A 23,687-nucleotide genomic window follows, 5' to 3' on the forward strand; every position below is an offset into this window, starting at 1 on the left:
ATGTTAAAGCACGAGCTAACGATGGGATTTGTTGGGCTTATTTCGCAAAGGTTGGGGCCCGAGATACCAACAGCCAACTTGTCGATTTTACGACGCCAGACATATTATACAGTTATCAAACACCCTGTTATCTCCTGCCAACAGAAGGTAAACATATTTGCCCCCGCCCCACACACGCTATGGCCAGTGTTTCAACCTCGTTGGCTATGGTGGTACCGCGCGTAACTAGCTCTGAGGTGCCTTCCTATATTTTAATCCATTTACCTCTGATAGAAGGGTTGGAGCCCCTTGTGGATGGCGCAACAGGGGGCCCAGCTCTGAGGTGACTCAAAAGGAGAAACGGAAATGCGAGGCAACCATAAATACATACCCGGGAAGTGACCATATTTTGAAGCACGATTGCTCTCGAGGCAATTGGGAAAGGTAAAAGAATGATGCAAAATCCTGCACGTAACACAGGCCCAGAATAAAAATACCCGATATCTACGCTTTTCTTTCCCCTCCCTCCCTGTGGATTTGGGTAGGTTCCCCTGTCCCTGCTCTGCGAGGCGCATCTTTTTCCCGTTGCCTGCATTAGTTTTCCTTCGCGCTCTGCCTCATCTTTCCCCTTCATCCTGCTGCAAAATTTATCTGTTCCCTAGTTTTATCCTATACATTATTTTTTTTCTCTTTTCCCTGTCCGAGAGCCACCCCGCTCGCCCAGCTCAACAGAGCAGAGCGCTCCCCACTTTCGTGCTTCGTTCGGACTTCCGGCCTGCACGCGTTGGTGGTACAGCCGTCGATAGAATTTTCACCTAATGGCCGGCCATGATGTCGGCAGATATAAAATCCCCGGACCCAATCCCATTTGTCAGGGAAGAGGCCCAACCCTCGGTTGCTTGCCGAGCGAGTCTTGTGTTACCTGCATGGTGTGCCTGTGTTTCCAACCGTCCGCATCGTCTTCCTTTTTGGAGTTGGCGCTTGTTTTCCTTTTTTTCACATGAACCAAGATTTTTATATATAGTTCATACCACTCTTTATCTTGCTTTTGAGGGCTTTTCCATTTTGGACAGGGACAGCAGAGGACATCAGCTTTGCTCGGGGAGACCGAGACGTAGGGAGAAGGGGTTGGATGGGGGGAGGTGAGAGGGAATTAATTGAGAATGGAGCGCAGAGGACACGCCGAAGAAAAGCCCCTCGCCTCACATTAAGCGGCGAATGCCGTCGCCGATGTATATTATCCCTGAAAATGAAGCGAGAAGATAGTCCCAAAATGTATTCCGCGTAGACCTACCTCCTCCTCGTGCCTCGTCTCTCGAACTTCATGTGCATGCATTGGCATGTGTGCTCCTGGCCCTTCTTGTCGCCTATACCACCTTGTCTTCATTACATTTTTCACCGCCTGTTTCTCAGTAGCAAACAAATACGGAAGAGGCGATACATACCTAGTCTAGAGTCTAGTCCTATATTGCTTGTGAAAGCTGAGTGGGAATAGTAAATGAGAATGAACAAACTAGCTTGCGAAGTCCGCTAAAACTAAGTAATCATATATTGACAAATACAGATGAGGGAGTGAGGCTAAAATGAATATGAAGAAAAAGGAATCAAAGAGTATCAAAAAATAAACCCAGTGTGTGGGTGAGATACCCAGCCGTCACCTACGAAGCGTGCAAAGAGAGCGACTCCCCCTTTGGCAGTCAATAGATATCTCAAAAGGATCGCCCTTTTGCAAACTTATAGTTAACTAATAGATTAGACAGAGTGGTAAAACAAACAGTTAATATCACGGACCGAAGAATGAAAGCGCCCCTTCAGTTAATATCTCTCCTTTTCGTTGCATCCCACTTTATAAACATTACTAGAAAAATGGACTGATTGTACGTTACATGAGGTGTGTGTAATGTATACATTTTATATGTAGGACACTGGGGCAAAAGAGCTCAATCACTCCCAGCCTTTTTTTGCTGGTAATTAAGGGGCCCGAACCATTCCAGAAATGTCGAGAGTAGATATATATTATTTCCAAACAAACCAAATTATTTTTTTTAAAAAAAAATGGGACCCGGAAACAGTGAGAGAATATGGGGAGGAAAAAATCGCAGGAAGGGAGACGAGACGATTGCATGAGATGATCATATCAAGACACGAAGTGAGTGAATAAATGGCCCTGAGAGCGATGTTTCTCCCCCGCTCACGGCAACAAAAAGGGGGGTGAACGATGGGTAGATAGCCGGCGAAAGAGAGATGGGCAGATTCTCTGTATCGGGATGTATTCATATCTAGCATGCTGCTTTCACTTTTCACTTTTCTGCCCTGCAGCATGTGAATGAAAATGTAAAAGGGTGGGGGAAAGGTTGATTTACATTGAACTTTTAGTCCAAAATATAAAATAAAATAAGGTTTCTTCCATCGCGACATGCGACACCAAATGAAAAAGCAAGATAAAAGAAATCCAAAATAAAATAGAAATCCGCATTCCCCTCAGGTCAAGAGTCAAGATCAACTAATTATTTCCCCTCGGAGGGTCCTTTTTCTACTAAAAGCGCCTCAAATTCACACTGATGGCGCCATCTTCAAGACAAAGTAAATAGCAAGGAAGAGGAGGAGGGAGAGGAAAAGAAACAACATGATGCAACAGAAATGCAGGAAACAACGGGAAAGTGTTTCGCGCACAAAAACAGGGAGAAGACGGTATTCCCTCTATCCAATCTTATCCTAGAATTCTGTGCAGTGCAGTATCAATCAATATATTTATATCCATATCTACCAGACGCAGCCGTCCACCCACCTCACTGATTATCCCCCGCCGTTTCCGTCGACTGCGCCTGCATCGCCGCAGAACCAGCTCCTTGCTGCTCCTCCTACCTTTCCCGTTGGGGCTAAGATTGCGGACCAAGAAAGCTACCCTGCGGGTGGATCCCAGGGCCTGTAGCCTCACTCTTTACCTCAGAAGAAGGCACGTGGTTCTCTCCCTCTCTCTGAGCCAGGGCCTGCCCCAGACTACTCCCAGCACTCTGACTGTTCCTTACCGCCGCTGCCGCCAGTTCATCCTCCCTCCGCCTCCGATCCTCCTGTTCAGGCGTCATGCTCTTGACAGGGGCACGGATGGGGGCGTCGGGCGATGCTCTGCCCATCAGCTTGGGACTGGGTTCGAGTCTTTGAACGGGTGGTAGGATGGGCGGTTGTGTAGGTGTGGCAGCGGTGGTACTTATGGAGGTACGGAAGGAGGAGAAGGGGGAGGAGGTGGTCGTGGTCGTGGTTGGGAGCGGTGGTTGCGGATGTGCTGGGGGCTGTTTTGTGGGACTTAAGCCTGAAGTGGGAGGGGCGGTTTGGGAGTGATATTGGTGTTGGGGAGGGGGAGAGGTATGGGTGAAGGTGTCTCGGGATGGCGTGACGATGGCGTTTGTGGTTGTGGCTGTGGAGTGGGAGGGGCGAGATGCAGGTTGTGTTGTGGAGTAGGGAGAGGTGGAGGTAGTGTGCGTGTGGGATTGAAAATCGTTATTATTCACATGTGGCGAGGCGGCGACGGGGAGTGGAGGGCCGATGTTTGGAATCGTGGAGGAAGGTGGGAAGCCGGCTAGAGGGCCAACGTCTCTGTTTCCTTGGGTTGGGGATATGGTGGGGGGGTTCTGGATGGGGGAGATGAAGCGACCGGTGCCTCCCTGGGTCGAAGTTGATGAGGGATGCTGAGAGGAGAAGGGGCTTGTTTTTGAGACGGTATGCTGCCCAGGGGGTTGGTAATGAAGAAATTGCGGAGCAGGGCCAGGAGCTTGTTGGTGTCGCGGTAGGCCACTTGACGGTATATTAGATGGAGGGAAAGGGGATGGAGCCAATGTTGAGTTTGATTGAGGTAGATGATTTGAAACCGGCTGAGGAACAGGCGGTAGACGGTAGAAACCATTCTGTATGGATTGCGGAGGTGGACGTTGTGGGGATGGCGGTAACGCTTGCTGGCCGGGCTGTAGAGTGTTGGCTTGAGGGGGTGGTAGAAGCGGTCCCTGGTTGAGAGAGGAAGGATAGCCGTTCGTTAAGGGATCCATCCGAGTCCGAGGCAGAGTCGCAGGCAGCTGTCCAGGAGAGGTAGATGGGCGTTTGGTTTTCTTGGCTGAAGGTGAGGTAGAGGTATCCTGTCTCTTACGTTTCTCGCCATTGGCCTTTGGCTTACTACTAGACGGCGGAGAGGACGATACACCAACGCGAAACTTTAGCGGTGGGATTTTAGGGAGATTCGCCTCCGCGATGCGTCGCTTGCAGTCACGGCATACGAAATGGAAATCGGCTTTTTCAGCTTCATCCTGCGCGATTCCCAGGCATTTGATATGTTGCCAAACATTGCATTTCTCGCAAGCGACAATATGGGAGCCATCATCCTGTATATCACATGTTAGAAACGACAAACATCATGAAAGCAGCAGAGTAGAATAACTAACAAGATTCTCCCCATGCACGCCACAGCCTGAACAATCAAAAATCCACTGCTCCTCATTTTGCAAAGCCTCGAGGTCCTTCTTGCGCTTTTCCATCTCAGCTTTCAATTGCCTCTCAGACATCCTCGACTCGCCACTCTCAATCTTCTGCGCTTCCTCGCCTATCTTAGCCAGCTCCTCCTCGTGCTGTCTCCGTTTCTCCTCGCGGTCCTTAAGACGCTGTTCACGCGTCATCATTCGATACAAACGCTCCTTCTCAATCTTCTTCTGTTTCTCTATCTCCTTAAGCTCCGCGATCCGCTCAGCTTCTCGTTTGCGTGCTGCCTCGGCTGCCTCCATTTCCTGACGCTCCCTTTCTTGCTTGCCTGCAATTCGGCTAGAGCGCTTAGCATTGGCCATAAGCTGCATGTTAAGGAGTTCCTTCTCTCTTCGCTCAATTTTCCTCCGGTGAGCTTCCTCCACTTTCTCAATGACGGGGATGACATTCTCCATAAGCTGTTCACGAAGGAATTCTTCATTGGGATCTTTCGACTTTCTAATCGTATCCAGGAAGGCGTTATACTGAGCAAGAGTGATCGCAACGCATTCCCATTTATAGCCACCCGACGAGGAATCCTGCCTGGCGACACCACTTGTTTCATTTTTGGATTCTTCGTCTTCCTCATCCTGCAGCCCTGAAAGCTTTCGTTTCCTTGCAGCACGTGCTAGTGCCCTCCCTCTTTTGCTGTTGGCCTTTGGTTTCGCGGCTCGCGCTGCGGGAATAGGAGGGTCGGTTCGACGATATAGTCTATTGTCGTCCAGCACGTAGTAAAGTCGCTCGTCGCGATCATATCCAATTTCATCCACGCGCTGTTATTTTCAAAACCCAATCAGTCTTCACTCAGAACCTGCAGCCTGTTTCACGGGCGAGGGAGTGGGGGAACCAGGATCTTTGTACATACCCATTGAACCTGCTCCATTTCCTTCTGCTCCGGCATCCGTTCGCGCATGCGATCTGGATTCCAAAAGGTCCATACCGATAATTGCTGCAAGATACGTATCCGCTGGAAAATATCTAGATCATTAAACTTTATCGGCTGTTCCGCGTCACCGAACGGGTTCCGGGAGGGTGCTTTCGCTAGGTACTGCCTCCTCGTATACTCTTCGAAGTTTTCCAATCTGTAGTCCCGGGAATAGCAAAGAAAAGTTAGTTAGTTTCGGTCTGTGCGAAGCGGAGAGGGGAGGGGCGAGAATTCCATACGTGAGTCCGCGATGGGACGAGACAAATTTCAGCAGAGCTAGGCCGATATCGAGAAGTTTCGCTGAAGGCCCAGGCTTGAGACACTCGTTTTCCAGTCCCTAAAGCGATATAAGAAGATAAAACATGTCAGCAAAAGTGTCCTCCTTGCCAATAACAACCTAGGGATTATAGAGCGCGAGGTAGAAATAAGGAATCTAAAAGGACCGTAATTATCGATAGTTGAAAACGAAGTAGAGAGAATGTAGTCACGCACATCTATATCAATGTCATCCGTAATCTTCACCACCCTCCCAAAGGTGTAAATATACTGCATGAGATTCGAGAACTCCCACATGTTGCGCAGTTGGTGAAGCAGGCCAGGTTCCTGCCCATCTTGCAACGACGAAGACGGCAGCCGCTCGCTCCTTTTAGCGTCAACGCGGGTACTTTGCTGCTCCTCCGCCTCCTCCCTGGCACGTTTTCGCGAGACCATTGCAGGAATTTGCAGTGGCAAACGACTGATGAGATGGTTTGACGCGAAATGCCGATCTTGTTTCGTCCTTATATGGGGGGGGAAGAGAGGACGGCGCGGATCGATAGGCTAGGGGGAGGGAGTATATAGTGGTCGATAACTGGCGCGGCGGGCAGGGTAGCTAATGGATCAACTAAATAAAGCAAAGGGACAAAAGAAAGATGAAACACAAGCAACTTTTTGCCTTCCTTTGCCAGCTCTGTTTTTTGTCTATGGACCGTAGAAATGTTGGTTAAGGAATTGTATGGAAGAGAAGACTATGTATAATAGAAGCTATGGGAAATACAAGAAACACGGAAAGACCCAAAAGTTGGGATGGGGATAGGCGAGATGCGGCCTCGGAGCTTTTTTCGTATTTTTTTGATGTCGAGAGGCGTCTGGGGCATGCTTAGTCATATCTGAGGTCAGCAGCATGTAGTTAACTAGTTATCCGCTGTGGAATTAATTTATATATTTTTAAATCACATCAACAAGCATCAAACGCTCGCTTACGCTCGCTTTGCTGCTTGCGCAGCCCCCCCTACCACTTCCACCCTCCCCCCCGACCCCCCCCTTACCACCCCTACCACCCCTTCCACCCCTCACTCCCTCTATCACCCCTACCACCCTCTTCCACCCTGTATCACCTCTATCGCCATTATCAGATTAATCAGAGCTGTACAGGCTGCAGAGCCGGCTGTTCAATCCCATCCATGAATTCAAAGAGATGCACATGACATCACATGAGATGTTACAGAGCATTTACACAGTGTAGCAGTACATGCCATGAACACAGAGATCAAAAATGAACATAGAGAAGAGTATAAGGAATGTAAATACTGAGAATGTATGAAAAGAGCAGAATGAAAAAAAGAATGAAGATTTGAAGATTGATCTGAGCTGTATGAGCTGGAGAGCAACATTCAAATATTTTTGATGAGGTGCATGTGATGTCTTATTACAGCGTTTTTTGCATGGGAAAAGTTGGTTTTTCTATAGTTAATAAATAGAGAGATAGTTTGAAAATTTTTCAATATTAAAAACAGTGAAACACAATTTGTTTATAAATGATTTTAAAGCATGATTAAAGTAGTTAATAAATTTTATTATTAAGTTAAATCAGATTATTCTTTTTTTCAACTCAGTTAAAATATATTGCATTCACTTATTTATATCTATTTACAAAAATGTCTCATCTCTCATCGAAAACTAATAAAAAATCTCACTTAAATAAAAATCAAAATAAAATCAGAAAGAAAAGAAAAATAAAAGAAAATAGAATAGCATGCTTCTGCAGTTTTCCCTTGTAAAAACAATGTTACTTTTTCCCCACCGCTCTCTCATTTTGCTCCTTGTGTGTTTTGCTTCCCTCACTGTTTCGCCCTGTTGCTGCTGTTGTTGTTTATATCCCATCCGCCTTGGCCCTGTTATGCATAATCTACGCCGAGATGTAAATGAATCAACTCCCTCTCACTCTCGGTTTTTCTTTAGGTGTCTGTTGTGGGCTACCTAATTACCACTTCGAATCCCTCTCCAATCTTTTCCGTTTTTGGCCCCCTTCGTCTGTCTTTCTCGTTCCGCAGGTAAGTATTATCAGATCAGGAGTTATGTATCGTTCACTACCATCAGCGGCGGAAATGAAACGGCACAAAAAAAAAGTTAGAATATAAAAAGAAAAGAATATAAAAACATCGAGAAAGAATAGAAAAAAAAAAAACCCTTTCTTATTAATTTTTGTCCTGTTCTTTCTTTTTTCGCTTTCCCTTAGATATTGATATTTGATATTTTACATGGTAGCCCCGGTTGCGCCGCCGTCGACAACATTATCAGATAGGTTAATCAGAAGTTGCGCTAGACAACGTTTGGTGGCTGCGTCGTCCCGAAGGACTGATGAGAAAGTTGCGTCACGAAGTGGTTCTGGAAGACATTGGCGGAGGGCCTCGCGGGCGCGGTTATTATCGCTCAGACTAGTGGATATTAGAGTTAGACCGGCAAAACCATTATTGGGTGCAAGAAGCGCGGGTGAAACGGGGGGGAAATGACAAAAAGGATGGTGGTAACGACATACCGAAGAAAACAACGAACAACATGCTTGAGTAACCGAACGGTCTGCTGCTCGACAAGTTGGGTGACCATATTACTGAGGACAGTCCCGACAGCGTAAAAACGTTCATAAGTGGCACAAATATATGCAAGGCCGATATCATCTAGTAAGATCTTTTGTACAATGAAAATGGCAACGGTTTTGCTGAGTTCCGAACCTGTCTCCATGATACGGAGACAGAGGGGGATGATTTCGGTGGTGAGGAGGAAGTTTATAACATCTGACGAATCATTTTTCACGAGGGCGCCAATCACGCCAAGGGAGGTTAGACGGAGATATTCGAAGGGGCGGGATTTCGAGGTCGTGTTGAGGAATGGATAGAGGAAGAGAGGGATATGGGCTATTTCGAATATGCCCAGTCAGCAAGCGGTTCTCACGATGTCTTTATTTGAGTGGGAAAGGGGAAGAAGAAAGATATTTGGTACCATTCAAGAAAAGCGTGCGTGTCTCATTGTGCGACGCCACACATTGTAGGAGAGCAAGGGCATTGCAGACCCTATTCGAAGCCGCAGCAGTCAACTGCGATGGATTTAATAGCGGGTAGACGGATATGATCTCCTGTAGCAGAGACGTCATGACACCTGTTCCAAACACGCCGGAAAAAAAGAAAAGCCCGAATCAGTATACTTTCAACCAAATAGAATTAGACATAACCAAACGAGCCAGACAGGCAGCAAAACAATATCAATCGCCATCCATGAATATATTTTAAAAAAATACATACCAAACGAATGCCATATTATCAACGCCAACTCAGGCACCTGTTCCCGCTTCTTGCTCAACTCCATCAGGGCCGTCTCCCGTCGAGCCGGATCCATAAGCTCTGCCACCCACACGAGCACCCTCCGGTTCTCTTCGCTGATACCGCCATCCATGTTTCCTGCAGCACCCCCGGCGGCAGCACTTGCACTATCCGCACCTGACGACGGCGTAACCTGGCTATTATTTGCACCAGCGGCAGGGTTATTGCTACTACTGCTACTGCCGTTGTTGTTGTTGCTATTATTTAGAGCTATACGACTGTAATGTTGGTGTTGGGCGACAGCGGCAGCGGCAACTGCGGCCTGCGCTTGAGCATGCTGCTGCGCAGCAAGGGATGATTGGGGATGGGGCTGCTGGGACTGCGCCTGTTGTTGCTGTTGCTGTTGCTGCTGTTGCTGATAGTGGGAGGCCTGCTGCTGCTGCTGTTGTTGCTGGATCCACGAAGCGTCCGTGGCGACGGCGGCGGCGGCGGTGTGGGGATACTGTCCGTGCTGGTGCGAGAAGACGTGCTGGGACTGAGCCTGTAGCATTGCGAAAACGGGGCAGGGGGGAAAATATCACCACCCTGGGGAGCTTGTCCCCGAGTGAGTAGCTTTTAGGAGACGCTCCTAGGGGTGACAGGGGGTGAAGGGAGGAAGGGAGATGATTGGGATGGCAAGTAGACGAAGGATATATAGGTGTCGGTTGGAGGTGTGTAAGCTAGGGAAGCAGCAAGCTGGGTGTGAAGAAGCGTATGCTGACGGTGACGGTGACGGTGACGGTGACGGTCAGGGAGGCTCACGGCGGCTAGCTCGGCGCTGACTCGGCTCGGGATGACTAATGATCCGAGTAGCGCCTGAACCTTCGCCTAGCTAGGGGTTTCAGAGCTATATGCGATTATTATACTCCGTATACTAGGAGGATTTCAATACAGCATCATTTCACACCTCGTATATATTTACTCCATCCCAGCTCCATAGTTACATACATAATCCTATTTCCCATATCCTCAAGCATCCCATATCCCATAGATCCATAAAACCGTCAAATCCATTAACTGGCGTATATCTATAATCCATTATCTCCTTAAAGGATCTCCTCCATAACAGCAGAAAAAGTACGAAACAAGAGAAGAGGGTTCCCAACATTATATACATCAAATTCGGAACAGGTCGTTTCATAAAAAATAACATTTAATAGTGATTCGTCTCCCATTGTATCATTGAGGAACAAAGAAAGCCTAAACTCCGTTCCCTTGGCAAACATAAGAAATAGATAGAAAGAGAAGGAAAAAAGACAGACGAAATAGGGGACAAAGGATCTCCACATGAGGTTATTTGGGAAGATTTATAGGGACCTCGACTTGATCAGCGGTGGGGTGGACAGGTTTCTCATCCAGGGCAAAGCTTCAGAATCGGAGAAAGGGGGAGAGTAGAAAAGAGGTGGCGAGAGAGAGCAACATCAATGCCTCGTTGACCTCGACCTCGATCTTGAAGAAGGAACCTTCGACCGCTTTGATCTGGGCGGTGGTGAGCTACCTAAAAAAAGGGAGACCAACAGCAGTGAGCACATGGATCAAGGGGAACTCTATAAAACACATAAACAGATTAAACAAGTGTGAGAGATTGGCACTTACTGCTGCTGCTGCTACTATAATCATAGTAATAGTACGAATCGGAATAACCTGAACTGGGCGATTGTTGCTTCTTCTTACTCCGCAGCCCCAGACAAATTGCCAGAGCGCCCAGAACAAGCCCTATACTCGTCCACTTCCCCAGACCAAACAGGCCGGACTTCTTCGACTTCTCAGTGTAAGACGAGTACGAGTTCGAGTACCGCGCTGGAGGCGGGCGGGATGGGCGGTACCCAAACCAGGTACGGCCAGGTCGCCCGTCGCCATCGGAGAACGAATGTGTCGTACTGGAGCCGCTCTCTCTTTTCTTCTTGCCCAGCCCCAGCAGTGCCAGAATCGCCGCGATGGCGCCTTTGGCGCACGCGGACAAGCAGATGAGAAATAAGAGGAGGACGCCGAAAATGACACCGATGACGATGCCTGCGATGGCGCCACCGCTGAGTCCCCCGCCGCCCGTCGAGGCTGCTGGCGGTGGCAGCGGGTTGCCGTCTGTGCCAACTGGAGGGAGGAAGGGGACGGTTGCGGTCGGCATGGTGGTGATGGTTGCGTCGCCCGAGCTGGTTGGTCTGGAGGGAGGGGTGGGGGAAGGCCCTACGGTGGGATCGAAGGGGGAGCTTCCTGCCTCGACGCATTGGCCTTCAGATTTGCATGCCTGAGCGGCCGTGCAGCAGATGGTGCCGCAGGCGGATTCACCAAGTTCGAGTTGGCATTGGATCTGGCTGCTGGAGGTCGGGGCGGCAATGAATCTGCTGCCCACCGATGTCACGGTGACTAGGTCTGTGCGGACGAATGTGGTTGTGAATGTTTCCCATTGACCCTCCGTAGCGCGGGGTTTTCCGACAGAGGTGAAGTCGATGCAGATGGCTTGGTTGTTGGCGTTTGTGGTGCAGATTTGCGAAGTGGTGCAGCACTCTTGGCCGTAGAAGCCGCAGGGCTTGCAATCGCGACTGGCTAGGCCGGTGTTGAAATGTAGGGGGAATGGGAATGCGTGTGTCGTTAATGAAGGTGATTGCGAGAGGATTGATAGTATAGCTAAGGCCGCTGAAGATATCCTGAGGCGGCGCATTGCTGCTGGCGGCCGGATCTGCGAGAAGTATAGGCAAGCGCAAAAAGTATGAGATGATGGTCGTCTCTCTCACCAAGCACTGTACAAGTACAGCTTGGGTTTAGAGAACCAGCAACCCAACTGGGCCTTTCTGAACAGAATTCCTGCGGCAAACTGCTATAGGAAGATCGTGAAGGTAAATAATTGGTGAGGTGGGGTGTTTTATCGATATCCAGTTTCCCTCAGTTCTCGCTGTCAATGCGCTTTGGTTGAGTCTGGACACACCAGTTCAAATAGAACGAACAATAGAAGCCAGGAAAATATAAACAAGAAAAGAAAAAGAGACAGAGAGAAAACAAGATCAAGGAACAATACAGAAGACAAAAAAATAAAAAAGTGATGGGCGATATCAGTTGTCTTGTCTTGTCTTGTCCTGTCTAAGACCCAGCCCTTTTCTTTTCGTCCGCTCCCAGCCACCATTTCTTCCTTCACATCGTCCAAGCTTAGTTACTGCGTAGTGGTAGCTAACCCAACCCAACCACCCGGATTTTTTCAAACCAACAGCCAACCCCAGTAACCTATATAATTAGTGGAGTGAGATTATCATAATAATGAAAATAAATAAAAGAGCGATAAATGACAGGGGAAATTAGATGATTGCGGACGCAACCGTTCGTTCTATGCGCCGGCGGTGGAGGTTGTGTGTTGTGTCAATTGCTGGTGCGCCATCTGGCGGGCGGGGAAAGCGAACTTGCATTGTCAACTTGATAGGACCCTGCCAGGGCCTGGAGACAGTCGGAGCTAAAAAGATGGCCACTGGGAACATGCCAGGGCAGAGACAGCAAGCAAGTGGGCTGTACGGAGTAGAGTACATAGAATATAGGAGAATGTCTCCCTCCTCCCTTCATTGACTTCAACGCTACTAACTATATTGATGAAGTGAGGTTGGTGACATTGTTGATGATTGCTCCGGCAACTGCAGTCACGTGTGCCACATTATTCTTGGAGGATATTGTGTGTAATCTATCACATAAGAACGTTATCCTCCAAGAAGTCTTGTTCCAAGGTAAGGTTGACGGTTGACATGTAACTAACCTGGCGTAAACAGCAAACTCTGAGTCTCTGACTGACTGGGCGCTGTGGAAACTTCGCGGGAGCACGGGCCGCAGAGGGAACCTACCGCACGCAGGAATCTTCTGGCTGGCCTTGTTACCTCCTCCTGCGCCCAACTATGAATGTTATATGTAATGTACATACGGAGTCCATATACAAAACAACAGGAGGAACTGGGTAGAGCCGGACATATATTTTATATGGATGATTTGACTGGGACTGGGACTATCTGATATTCAAAAGGTTGGAAATAGAAAGTAGCCAAAGGCAGTAAGTACTGAAGAATTTCCACTTGGAAGCTATAAAATATTCACATATACAATTGTCGTCAGGAGCCATGGTAATATATCCTTAGCTCTCAGCACTGATGAGAAAGAGACAATAATGAAAAGAAGGAGTAAAAGAGCAGAACACAGAGGAAATGCCATTTGCTTTAATATGATCAAATCGGACTTGGGGAAAAAAAACTGAAAATAAAAAAAAGCTAAAATAATCAGGAACAAAACTATAAACAAAACCCATCGTCATGTAAAGCAAAATATAGAAAGAAAAATATTAAACAACCATCCCGGCAATCGCGACCGCAACCCCAACCACAATATCATACAACAACCCACCACCGCCCCTCGCCGCAACACCCCCAGATCCCACCCCATCCCTAAACGCCGTACAATACCCCACCTGCAACCCATGACACGCCTCCGTGCTCAAACTAGAGCACACGGATACCGGATTCCCGGCCGTCGGCTGCACGCCTGGTACAGTTATACCGCCCTCACCCCCAATCGTCACGCCATTCACTCCGCCCAGCGACGCCGTGCAGCTGGAGTACTGCACCTGGCAGTCTGTGTAGGCGGAGACGCAGGCGTCCTGGTTTGAGAAGGTGGTGGGGATGATGGGGAAGGGGAAGAGGGCGTTGGGCACTACTGGGCGGGTGCTGGTGGGGTCTGTTGGGGGCGTGGTGGTTGCTGAGGTGCCGGGTTGGGGGAACATGAAGCCAGAGGAGGAGGTTTGGGCGGAGTCTGTTGTGGTTTGTATATGGATTGTCAGGTATAGAATGGAGGGGAGTGGAGATGCTGGGGGGGGGGGGGGGTGGTCCTGGGGGGGGGGGGGTGGTATGTATATACGCACCCGACAAACGGCCCGTACACGCCGCCCCGCTAGGACAGCAGGCGATGATATTCGCATCGTCGCGCGAGCAGACAGCCTTGGGATGACAGCATGCCTCCGGCGCACCGAGGAGGGCACAGCTGTTGAATCCAGCTGGACAAGTCCCCTGTCGCTTTGCCAGTGCTGCGGCCTCCTTCGCCCTGCGGCTATCGAGGAGGATGAGGTTTGCATTGTTATTATTATTATTATTATTATTAGTATTAGTATTAGTATTAGTATTATCGTTGAATTGCGGTTGATAGAAGGGAAAGGTGTCTGAATTGGTATTATCGGCGCCGGCTGGGGTCAGGAGCAGCAGCGGGAGGAGTGAGAGGGTTTGTAGTCGCATTGCTTCTTCGTCGTGAATCGGCGGGTAAGGACCCCGCGGGGATGGAGCGATTGATTTATATTATATCGGGTACGAATGGGATATCGATTGGGGTATAAAGTGGTGGTGATATACGCTTCGGCTTCGCATGGATGACTTTGCGTTCTGTCAGCTCGTAAACATATACGGAGTATACATGCTTCTGTTGAGGATCGCCTGGAAAGGCAATGTAATCATGGTAGGGATCGATGAGATAGGAAATAGATGGATGCGATCGATGCAATGCCTCATGATGGATGATATTATTATCCATAGTTAGACATAGTGACAAGGAGCGGGCATAGTTACCAAGTAGTTACTCAAGAGAGCGGTTGTTTGTCGCCAGATGGGCTCAGACTCCGCTGAAATGTTGTTTATTCAACCCGATCTACAGCAATCTCATTTATTATTATCAAGCAAACGTCGTTAACCTATTCCGGATCCTTCAAGGTATTTTGAGTAAATTAACCGAAAAAAAAAAAGAAAAAAGAAGGAAACATGATTCAAACCGATCGCAAATCCGCAAGAAACCACTTCGGCTTCTCCCCCACCGCTGCAACCCTAGCGATGCCACGGCAACCAGCCGCCAACAAACTCCCAAGCGCCATTAAATAAACCCACAACCACTGGGATTGAAGAACCAACCAGCAGCCAACCAATGCGACCTGTCAGATGGCCAGCCAACCAGAAAGAAAACAAAATCTCGAAGCTACCATGCAGCGCTGGCCCAATCCCACGATGCAAGAACCGAACTACCTAGTTCGTTGTGTTTTCATCTCATGAACCCATACAGATTAATCAGTGCCGGAGATAATCTGCTACGTTGTTTCGAGCCAGGATTCAGTTCGTATTACCTGTGGAAGTGGTGGTTTCTCCATTGCTATTGAGGGGATTCCAACTAATCGTTGTGCGGCGCACGTTGTGTGTACAGTACGGGATACAGAAGCAGAAAAATACCCCAACATTCAGTTCAAAATTGTGAGCATGAGCTAGCCGTAGAAAAAACCTTTCCCGAAATCTATAGAGTGATATGGATATAAGTACTCCGTATCAGAAAAGAAAGTCGAAACCTGGCCCCCGTCACAACACCCAAAGCCAACTAGGTTGGCACGATTAACCCCCTGATCGCGCGAATGCCATGCTCTGAACTATGATGTTGAACCTGATAGCCCTGGCCACGGAATCTCTTTCATGTCTGGCAGGTGTGGATTCCTTCGATATCGATTTGCGGGTATCCAGAACTGTGTTCAATCCTGCAACGTGGGCTAGGATATACTGTACTCTACAAACCTTTATGGAGGCACATAGTGGAGTGAAGCTACTAATCTGCTGTTAAACATGTGAGGATACCTTACATTTCCCAACTGCTGTCTCTTGGAAAGGAGGACGTTTCCAGTCTTTTCTTTCTTCCTTTTTTCGAGGTAGATCCAATATGTTCGCCTCGGTTCAGTTAACTAAACCCAGGAACCCGAGGTCCTAAGTTTAAGGAACCATGGTGAGTTCGAAACCAGCTCTATCGACGCCCAGTTCCTTAACATCAAGGAAATTAATAGCAGCCAGGAGCCGTTTCAACATAGAACACTCTGACTCAGGCGCGATAAGAGGTTGCAAATTGCAAGCTTGCCACGTTTTTCTCCCGTTTCTCGAAGGATGGGCTTTAGTCATTTAGCTCAAAAAATGTCGGTCAGCTCAACCTGCCTCTATATCGCTCAACATGATATGTTGACATCAGACTTCCAGTTCTAGGAATTTCGAACTGGAGCCTGACAGCAATTAACCCTTAGCATACTCAGGCTATTAACAGCCCTCAGTATGTTACTGCCTTGGCTACTAGGAGTGTCAACGAGTAGGGGGCAAGGCAAAAGAGGGCTTTCTTTTCAGGGACTGCTATCTCCAGCTAGTTACCGGGGCCCAGCTTCACAACCAAAAGCTAAGCTACATACTAGAAAAAAAATTCCGACATGTCTAAAACTAGTTTGCGTCTTGTGTTTCCCTGCCGTCTGCCGTCTGCCACGAGGCGATGCGCATTCTACGGCGCGTGCAGCAACGGAACTTGAGGCGCCTGGTTCTCCAGGCTTCAGAAGAGCAGGGCCTTCACACGCAGAAGCTTGCTATCCATTATCGGGAAAGGTGCAAAATCAATCGAAGGTAGGAAGACAACAAGCCACAATGTTTTGAAACATATGCATAGCTGCGGATATAGACCTAGCGGCTCCGAGATTATCTCATTTCACACGCAATGGCGACTAGGTGGCCGTTATTTCGGCAACCAGCAGTAAGTACAGCAGGAGAAAGAAGCTATGCTTGTTTAGCTTATCCCGGGCTGCATCGCATATATACGCGCATTACGCAGGCTCGGGTGGATCGAATCGAAGGCTTTAAGTTCTCCCAAGCGAAGACCTCCCCTGTCTTTGAGCTACACTATGATAAGAGCGTTTCCACCAGTCGATCCTGGGATTGTGAGAACGCTCCCAGTGTGGTGTCACAGCCGGGAATTGCTATGACAGGCGCCGAACAGGACAGTGTCTACGACATCAGAAAGAGATATACCAAACGAGTCAAATGATGAACGGCTGTTTGCCAATTTATTTTTAGTCCCTTCATTACCTACAAGCTCTCTTTGAAGAAAAAGCTTGAATAAGAGCTTGACACAACATTCTAATGCTCCACTTTCACCCTTCATGTACTTTTATATATCCTATCGAATGTCGCTCGCCAGTTCTCATAAGAACTTGAAAAGTATCGACATATGTACGGCAAGACATGGACGAGAGCACAGACGAGTTGATCCGACCTGAGGATTTCCCCCTTCCAAATAGGTCTCAAGAGTCGTTATGCTCGCAGGAGCTAATTAGTTGGAATATCACTCCGCCGCTTCCTGCTCTGCATGACCCTACTCAGCAGTTAGCACCGCCTGCGCCTCTGTCATCGATACCGAGTAATGTTCCTCCGTCAACGTTAGATGAAACTCAGCAGCTGGGCAAAAATGAGTGGGAATCTATACTTTTATTTTTTACTCTGGCAATAGTGGCTTTTGTCGGTGCGCTGGATGCGACTAGTCTACCTATTGCTCTTCCAGTACGTATAAAATAATACTCATACAAACTACGCTCTGGGAACAGCATGAAATTCTAATTCTCTTCTTCCTTTCAGACTATTGCGCGAGAATTTAATGCCAGCACCAGCCAGTCATTCTGGGTAGGAATATCTTTTCTCCTCACGGTCGTATTATCCCAACCAATTCACACGGGACTATCCGGTATTTTTGGGAGGAAGGAGATTCTTTACCTGTGCCTCCTATACTCCTCTATTGGCTCCGTCATAGCCGGCTTCTCTAAAAGCATATATGTCCTTATCGTTGGTCGAGCTTTGCAAGGGTTTGGCGCGGGTAGTCTAGAAACACTGTCTGAGGTCATTCTGGGAGACTTCACAACGCCAGAAGAACACTGCCGCTACTTAACTATCTTCGGCTTTATCTGGGCAGCGGGCTTCGCATCAGGTCCCTTGATCGGGGCTACCTTTGCAGAATATGTAGATTGGCGTTGGATTCCCTGGATCAACATACCACTCCTAGCAATCCCTATCATGCTTGTCCTCATATTTCGCATACTCAAACCGATCAAATGTCCCCTCCGGTCCCAGCTTGGCCAAATCGATTGGCCCGCGATAGCCCTCTTTATACCATCTCTCAGCCTTCTCACCGTGGGGGTGACCTGGACTGGCTCACAGGACCAATGGGACTCGATCGCAACTGTCGTCCTCCTAGCCCTCGGCATCCTGTTCCTAGTCATATTTATCATCCGAGAAGGCTATGCCCGCACACCTATATTCCCCTATTGGCTCCTCACTACTAGGAGCGGATTTGTCAGTCTATTCGGAGCCTTCATGCACGGCGCAGTCTTGTATTCAACTAGTTTCTTCATCCCGATTTACCTCCAAGCCACCGTCCAGCTTAATCCCGTCGCTGCAGCTACCAACATGCTACCTCTCTCCGTTCTCGTCCCCGTAATGGCATTGGCCACTACCTTCGCAAGTAGGCATTTGCATCACCATTATGACTATTTCATATGGACCGGCTGGTTCCTCACTACGCTGGGCATCGGCATCCTAATCCTCCTCGATGGCAAAACCAATACGGCCAGCCGGCTTGGTCTGCAAGTCCTTGGCGCCATGGGCTTAGGTATCCTGCTCCCTGCCCTAGGTATCCCGTTACAAGAACGAACAGATGGCGAACAACAAACCGAAGCCACGATGGGCAATTTTATTTTCGCCCGCCAGCTCGGAGCAGTCGTGGGCGTTTCGCTCGGTTCACGCGTGTTTTCGAACGCGTTCTCGGTTGATGTTGCGAGGCTTTTACCTCTGCCCGAGGCGCTTTCCTCGCTTAGTGATGGGAGTGCAGCGGTGAATTTTATCCCTTCACTAAAGAATTTGGAGCTTGTGGTTGATGAAAGGAGGGCGATTACTGGTGTGTATGAACGCGTCATAAGGACTGTGTGGATTGTTATCACCGTCCTCAGTGCGTTGGGATTGCTATCCAGCATCCTCATCCGTGAGTTGAGGGTGGGAAGGAAGGATAGTGGGAAGCAGGCACTGCAAGGGTGATGTTTTTGCTATTGCGAGGTTCTGATGAGCAGTTCCCATTTTACCTTGGGGATTAATGCTTGATAAAATCTTATCTTTAATTATCTATTAACCATAGAGAAACACCTAATTTGCAAAATGATTTGAAGCTTTCCCTCTACGGCACGTCTACGCCCAAACAAACTACATAAACTGGTTGGTTGCTTTGCGTAGAGAAGAAAGAGGCAAAAGGCAAAAAAGAATAAAATCGAATTCATTGTTAGAAGCCGAAGGAATCTAGGGACAAACGTTCCAATTAGGAAACCGGGGATGTAAGTACAGTTGACCCTTGCTAAGTAACAATGACTATACTGAGTCATGAAACATAACCGATGCCATTAACCCGGACCGGCAGTGTATGTAAGTCACGGCAGGAGATCATTCCATATAGCCTGCAGAATCCCAATGGGCCAAACCATAGGCGACAAGATCGGTCATAAGCTTCCCTCCTGCAGAGACATCATGGTAAGAACTTGAGTCTTCCATACCATTACAACTGCCAACCTCCTCACTACAATCCTTCTCTCCCCCACTGCAAACACCCACAATTGTCGGCTGCCCATCAATATACTCCCACATCGGTCCACCAGACCAGCCGGGTGAGGCAAACGTTCTAGCCTCCAATTCCTTCCCAAGACGCCCATGGAAATCAACGTCGAGAAGCCTAATATCCGCCAAAAGCATCTGCTCATCCCCCTGAAACGCATCAGCCGGGTATCCGGAACTCCTCCATGACCGATCCATGTAGAAATCCGCATCCTTCCACCACCTTGTACCCATCCAACCAGCCCGGTCCCCAAGCGCTTCACACAGCTGGCAGACGATATAGTCAATTCCGGTGACGTTGAATGTATTTTTCACCCCGCGGCATCGCGATATGTAGGAGCTTCCATATGGCTCAGAGCCATTGCCATACCCTGGTGAAAATCTCATCCATCGATCTCGACCATACCCCCACGGAAAGCAGTGGCTGGCAGTGAGTATGAGATTCCTCCCCACGAGGGAACCCGTACACCACCCTCCCGTATCGGTTTTGAAGCGCTGGAAGGAAACCCGGCCGATCGTGCTCCATGGATAGGTCGTGAGATTTACAACTTGGTCGCGATAGTAGAGTCCCGTATTGTTAGAGTTGGCTTTCGAAAGCCTATCAGCATTTTCTGCGGTCCAGGGGATTATTGGAGGAGGAAAAGCTTCGCCCAGGTGCGCCTGAATCGGACTGTATCCAGGCGTGCCCCCAGAATCTGCATCTAGGGTGCTATCTGGCTTGTGATTGCCGGTATTCCAAAACGAAGAGCTCGCAACATGGTCTAAATCAATTTGTATCAATTCTTCGGAATCTAGGTTGGGAATGCTAGAAGGTCCCCCGCAGAGCTTCCTGCTGTCTTTGAAAAGAGGCACGGCTGTGACAGAGGTAATGATAATGAAGTGAAAGACGAATCGAGTAACTGAATGAAATAAACGCATTTTATGCTCATAGAAATAGTAAGGGAACGGTCAGCCATCAGAGACTATTGATATGTGGAACCCTCATATCAAATGATTGAATCGGGAGGCTTCAAACAGAGGGTCGCCTACAGGATGTGTGCCCAACGGTCCAATTGATATATGATTCTCATGATATGTAATGAGAGCATCATCGCACTTCAGAACAACATAACAACAGAATAGGCACGGCGGCCGCAGCAGTTTGGAAGTAGTGCACCTCTGTCACGCTTGCCCGCCTTGTTCACACAGAAATATTATTATCTATGTGAGCCATCTCGCTCAGAGATGCTCAAGGTAATTCCAATGGAACGCCATAGCCAAATTGCATCTAGAGAATTGAAAGAAGCGAGAAATGAAGAAATGAAGAAGAATAGAAGTAGTATCAGCTAACACCAGAGCAGTTTCTGAGGATGTTGTGTTTCGGTAGGCGCCAGGTGATAAAGGCTATATCTCCGTGCTTGTTGACTTCAACTCAGCTTCAAACTGTGCGGCATCCAAATAAACCCACAACACTGACTTGTCGTCAGCAAGCGCTGAACCTGAAAAGACCCGGTTGATTAGTTGAGCGAGCATGCTCAAGTGTTGGCTCAACTGTTAATAAGCCTAGAACCCGCACGGCACGTCCTTAAACAGTTGGAGGAATCCAGTAAGTTAGCTGTCTGTACCGGCGGTAATTAAACCAGCTCAACGGCTGAGTTATTTTGATGTAGAACAGCTATGCGCTTTTTCATGGTATGAGTATAGAGTAGAGTATCCTATTGTCGATAACGGATTGGATTGCCTTTGCCGATGTGCGGATCATTGGTCGGGCCGAACACCAGCTGGTTTCAGCCTCCTTCATCCACTCCACCCCTGAATTTCAACGTGCTGTAACTTACTCCGTACATCGTTAAGGAGGACTGGAACTCCAGTACGATCCATTTTCTCAGCCCAGCGGCAAGCGCAACAGCTAATTCCTCCTTCTCCCTCTTCACTGGGCAAGCCGAGTCATGTTGGCGTGAAACACTAAGCCGCCCACGTTCCTCCTATTCTTCGAGTCAATGGGGATTTAAAGCGTGGTCCCTGTTTCAAGAAGCTCCGTCCGATGTGGATGAGCTACCCCATTAGTACGGAGTAAACTGTTTCCGAGTGTTTCATGTTATGTTTCTTTTGATGTGGTCCAGATACATCGATGGCCGTATCTTGTCACTGGCCCATAACATGCTGATGTGGGACCTCTTACTTTCTCCCAACGGTCAATGATGGCGCCAACTGCTCGGGATATGTATGTACGGAGTAACAGGCATCGTGGTTGGAGGGGGAAATCCCCATCCCAGGGTTTTTGACCACAATCCTCCGAGGGCTTACCCAAACGACGTCTCTGAAAACTCCCAGTGCACCAATTGGATGTTCTGACTCCCGCTATAGCCGTTTGTGAATGCCATTTCTTCGGCTTTTTTTTTACTCTTGATACGGTTTATGCCGTATCGGATCCATTCAAAAACCCGTGATGGCGGATGTTTGCTCCATCTACTGATATATAAAGCTCCTATTTCCGCTCATCTTAGAGGTTTCAATTTTTCGTTCCAATTAACTGTGTTTACTTTCTTCGTTTTTTACCACACTCTTTTCACGCCCAGGTTGGCATCTAGATCTTCACAAGCCTCATTGACTGAAGCTTTAAGTTCCTCTCTCACACCATCTTTCGATTCTTACTTGTTTTACGTCAATCGTTTTACATCTGCCCCAAGCACCCTCTTGACATCATGTCAATCTTCAAACCTGCTGCCCTTCTTTGGGCTCTTGCGTCCCTCGCTCTTGTTGACGCCCATGGAACGGTTACAGGAATTCTTGCTGATGGCAACTAGTATGTGATTTCGGATTTATCCTCTTCAAAGAAAAATATTAACCCTCTCTAGCATTGGAGGCTACCTAATTGGCAAGTACCCTTACATACCAAACCCACCGGCCGTTGCCGGCTGGTCCACTACCGCAACCGACAATGGATTCGTGGATGGAAGTTCATATACTAGCCCTAATATCATTTGCCACCGTGACGCCCAGCCAGGAGCTGCAACTGCGGAAGTATCTGCGGGGAGCACTATTGAATTGCAATGGACGGAGTGGCCAGAAAGCCACCATGGCCCCGTTCTTGACTACTTGGCCAACTGCAACGGGGACTGCTCAAAGGTTGACAAAACCTCCCTGGAATTCTTTAAAATCCAAGAAGCTGGCCTAGTCGACGGAAGCAAAACTCCGGGTAAATGGGCATCCGACGATCTAATTGCGAACAACAACACTTGGAGACTCACTATTCCCTCGACCATCGCCCCGGGAAATTACGTTCTCCGACATGAGATCATTGCCCTTCATTCTGCACACGAAGATAATGGCGCCCAAAATTACCCCCAATGTTTCAATCTGAAAATCACAGGTAGTGGAACCGCCAACCCGCAGGGAAAACGTGCAACCACCCTCTACAAATCGACCGACCCTGGTATCAAAATTAATATCTACAATCCGTTGAACGGTTATGAAATCCCTGGTCCAGCCCTGTTCAATGGCGGAGAGTCTGGAAATGATCAAGGCCCAGGTCCAAGCGAGCCTTCAGCCCCAGTTCCCAGTCCGTCAGCTTCCCCTACTGCCACGGCAGATGTCACGCCAATCACGCCAATAGTCACACTATCTCCCGATGCGACTCCTAGCGTCCCGAGTAGTGCGCCTGCCATACCCACAGTCACCGGACGGTGTTCAGCGCGGTACAATAAACGATTGCAAAGACCTCATCCTCGCGAATTTAACCGTCGTCGCTGACAGGTGTTTGCCGGAATCTAAATGTGTTTCGACGATTTCCATTCTTTTTACTAGCTGGAGTTTTGCCTTTCTGCATATAGCTAGAACTATTTTCATTATGCTACCCTGTCTGATTCAGGTCCGATTCAGCCCTCAACTTCGTCTTATATCATAGTGGAGTGTGGAACCAGACCCTAATCCCCGTGTAATCTGTAAGTAGATGTAGTAGTTATCGAAACGGGTGCTAGAGTAATAACGGGAATACGACAACGAGAATTATTGTTCGAATATATCTCTTCAAATCAGCTCCATTGAGTAATAGAATCAATCAATTCCCCGTTGCCGTTATTTCTTTGCATTCGATTCAGTCTTTCTAGTGGGGAGTTTCGGCCAGCTACATTACTAGCCACGACGCCCATGAGTCAGCATCCCTACTCTGTTGTTTGGAAGCTTCCTTCCCCCCCGCTAGAGCATCAATGTTTTTGTTTGTGAACCCTGCCCATAGCTGCTAGGAAGTACAAT

General features: G+C 48.3%; 8 protein-coding genes across 10 annotated transcripts; 3 read left to right on the forward strand and 5 right to left on the reverse strand.

Moving 5' to 3' along the window:
• Nucleotides 1-1,449: 1,449 nt before the first annotated feature.
• On the reverse strand, nt 1,450-6,579 carry BDBG_03542 (DNA-directed RNA polymerase). Its single transcript, XM_002626332.2, has 5 exons — nt 5,900-6,579; nt 5,647-5,744; nt 5,348-5,564; nt 4,410-5,255; nt 1,450-4,349 (listed from the first exon to the last, which is right to left on the reverse strand). Exons 1-5 carry the CDS (start codon nt 6,116-6,118, stop codon nt 2,859-2,861), a joined length of 2,871 nt encoding a protein of 956 aa, XP_002626378.1. The 5' UTR covers nt 6,119-6,579; the 3' UTR covers nt 1,450-2,858.
• Nucleotides 6,580-7,260: 681 nt separating this feature from the next.
• Nucleotides 7,261-9,850, reverse strand: BDBG_03543. 2 transcript variants are annotated; one of them, XM_031721298.1, is made up of 5 exons: nt 8,965-9,850; nt 8,666-8,821; nt 8,205-8,580; nt 7,855-8,103; nt 7,261-7,755 (listed from the first exon to the last, which is right to left on the reverse strand). In XM_031721298.1, the coding sequence occupies exons 1-4, from the start codon at nt 9,530-9,532 to the stop codon at nt 7,923-7,925; spliced, it is 1,281 nt and encodes a 426-aa protein (XP_031577802.1). In that variant the 5' UTR covers nt 9,533-9,850; the 3' UTR covers nt 7,261-7,755; nt 7,855-7,922. The 2 variants fall into 2 exon arrangements, with proteins under 2 accessions (XP_031577802.1, XP_002626379.1); XM_002626333.2 differs by having other exon boundaries at nt 7,261-8,103.
• A 183-nt stretch (nt 9,851-10,033) lies between these two features.
• On the reverse strand, nt 10,034-12,637 carry BDBG_03544 (uncharacterized protein). Its single transcript, XM_002626334.2, has 2 exons — nt 10,618-12,637; nt 10,034-10,519 (listed from the first exon to the last, which is right to left on the reverse strand). Exons 1-2 carry the CDS (start codon nt 11,678-11,680, stop codon nt 10,443-10,445), a joined length of 1,140 nt encoding a protein of 379 aa, XP_002626380.2. The 5' UTR covers nt 11,681-12,637; the 3' UTR covers nt 10,034-10,442.
• A 301-nt stretch (nt 12,638-12,938) lies between these two features.
• BDBG_03546 lies at nt 12,939-15,387 on the reverse strand. Of its 2 annotated transcripts, none has more exons than XM_002626336.2 (3): nt 14,598-15,387; nt 13,904-14,405; nt 12,939-13,794 (listed from the first exon to the last, which is right to left on the reverse strand). In XM_002626336.2, exons 2-3 carry the CDS (start codon nt 14,268-14,270, stop codon nt 13,328-13,330), a joined length of 834 nt encoding a protein of 277 aa, XP_002626382.1. In that variant the 5' UTR covers nt 14,271-14,405; nt 14,598-15,387; the 3' UTR covers nt 12,939-13,327. The 2 variants fall into 2 exon arrangements, with proteins under 2 accessions (XP_002626382.1, XP_031577803.1); XM_031721299.1 differs by having other exon boundaries at nt 13,904-14,535; nt 14,598-15,288.
• A 1,140-nt stretch (nt 15,388-16,527) lies between these two features.
• BDBG_16841 (uncharacterized protein) lies at nt 16,528-16,854 on the forward strand (the record flags this gene model as incomplete). The annotated part of the gene is made up of 2 exons (XM_031724713.1): nt 16,528-16,563; nt 16,642-16,854. The coding sequence occupies 2 exons, from the start codon at nt 16,528-16,530 to the stop codon at nt 16,852-16,854; spliced, it is 249 nt and encodes an 82-aa protein (XP_031577804.1).
• A 132-nt stretch (nt 16,855-16,986) lies between these two features.
• BDBG_03548 (MFS transporter) lies at nt 16,987-18,996 on the forward strand. Its single transcript, XM_002626338.2, has 2 exons — nt 16,987-17,366; nt 17,442-18,996. Exons 1-2 carry the CDS (start codon nt 17,052-17,054, stop codon nt 18,888-18,890), a joined length of 1,764 nt encoding a protein of 587 aa, XP_002626384.1. The 5' UTR covers nt 16,987-17,051; the 3' UTR covers nt 18,891-18,996.
• Nucleotides 18,912-21,255, reverse strand: BDBG_03549 (uncharacterized protein). Its single transcript, XM_002626339.2, has one exon. The coding sequence runs from the start codon at nt 20,370-20,372 to the stop codon at nt 19,287-19,289; it is 1,086 nt and encodes a 361-aa protein (XP_002626385.1). The 5' UTR covers nt 20,373-21,255; the 3' UTR covers nt 18,912-19,286.
• BDBG_03550 (murein transglycosylase) lies at nt 21,253-23,589 on the forward strand. Its single transcript, XM_002626340.2, has 2 exons — nt 21,253-22,239; nt 22,292-23,589. Exons 1-2 carry the CDS (start codon nt 22,139-22,141, stop codon nt 23,184-23,186), a joined length of 996 nt encoding a protein of 331 aa, XP_002626386.1. The 5' UTR covers nt 21,253-22,138; the 3' UTR covers nt 23,187-23,589.
• Nucleotides 23,590-23,687: the final 98 nt, after the last annotated feature.

The sequence above is a fragment of the Blastomyces gilchristii genome (genome assembly GCF_000003855.2).
Source record: "Blastomyces gilchristii SLH14081 genomic scaffold supercont1.5, whole genome shotgun sequence".
Lineage (NCBI taxonomy): Eukaryota > Fungi > Ascomycota > Eurotiomycetes > Onygenales > Ajellomycetaceae > Blastomyces > Blastomyces gilchristii.

Coding starts and splice junctions, on each gene's coding strand:
- BDBG_03542 (XM_002626332.2), bottom strand. CDS start 6,118: ATGGTCTCGCGAAAACGTGCCAGGGAGGAGGCGGAGGAGCAGCAAAGT. Junction 5,745..5,899: donor CGGATGACATTGATATAGAT/GTGCGTGACTAC, acceptor ATATCGCTTTAG/GGACTGGAAAACGAGTGTCT. Junction 5,256..5,347: donor AAATGGAGCAGGTTCAATGG/GTATGTACAAAG, acceptor TGAAAATAACAG/CGCGTGGATGAAATTGGATA.
- BDBG_03543 (XM_031721298.1), bottom strand. CDS start 9,532: ATGCTACAGGCTCAGTCCCAGCACGTCTTCTCGCACCAGCACGGACAG. Junction 8,822..8,964: donor GATAATATGGCATTCGTTTG/GTATGTATTTTT, acceptor TGTTTGGAACAG/GTGTCATGACGTCTCTGCTA. Junction 8,104..8,204: donor GTTGTTCGTTGTTTTCTTCG/GTATGTCGTTAC, acceptor AATATCCACTAG/TCTGAGCGATAATAACCGCG.
- BDBG_03544 (XM_002626334.2), bottom strand. CDS start 11,680: ATGCGCCGCCTCAGGATATCTTCAGCGGCCTTAGCTATACTATCAATC. Junction 10,520..10,617: donor TTATAGTAGCAGCAGCAGCA/GTAAGTGCCAAT, acceptor CCCTTTTTTTAG/GTAGCTCACCACCGCCCAGA.
- BDBG_03546 (XM_002626336.2), bottom strand. CDS start 14,270: ATGCGACTACAAACCCTCTCACTCCTCCCGCTGCTGCTCCTGACCCCA. Junction 13,795..13,903: donor GTGTACGGGCCGTTTGTCGG/GTGCGTATATAC, acceptor AAACCACAACAG/ACTCCGCCCAAACCTCCTCC.
- BDBG_03548 (XM_002626338.2), top strand. CDS start 17,052: ATGGACGAGAGCACAGACGAGTTGATCCGACCTGAGGATTTCCCCCTT. Junction 17,367..17,441: donor GTCTACCTATTGCTCTTCCA/GTACGTATAAAA, acceptor TCTTCCTTTCAG/ACTATTGCGCGAGAATTTAA.
- BDBG_03549 (XM_002626339.2), bottom strand. CDS start 20,372: ATGCGTTTATTTCATTCAGTTACTCGATTCGTCTTTCACTTCATTATC.
- BDBG_03550 (XM_002626340.2), top strand. CDS start 22,139: ATGTCAATCTTCAAACCTGCTGCCCTTCTTTGGGCTCTTGCGTCCCTC. Junction 22,240..22,291: donor ATTCTTGCTGATGGCAACTA/GTATGTGATTTC, acceptor AACCCTCTCTAG/CATTGGAGGCTACCTAATTG.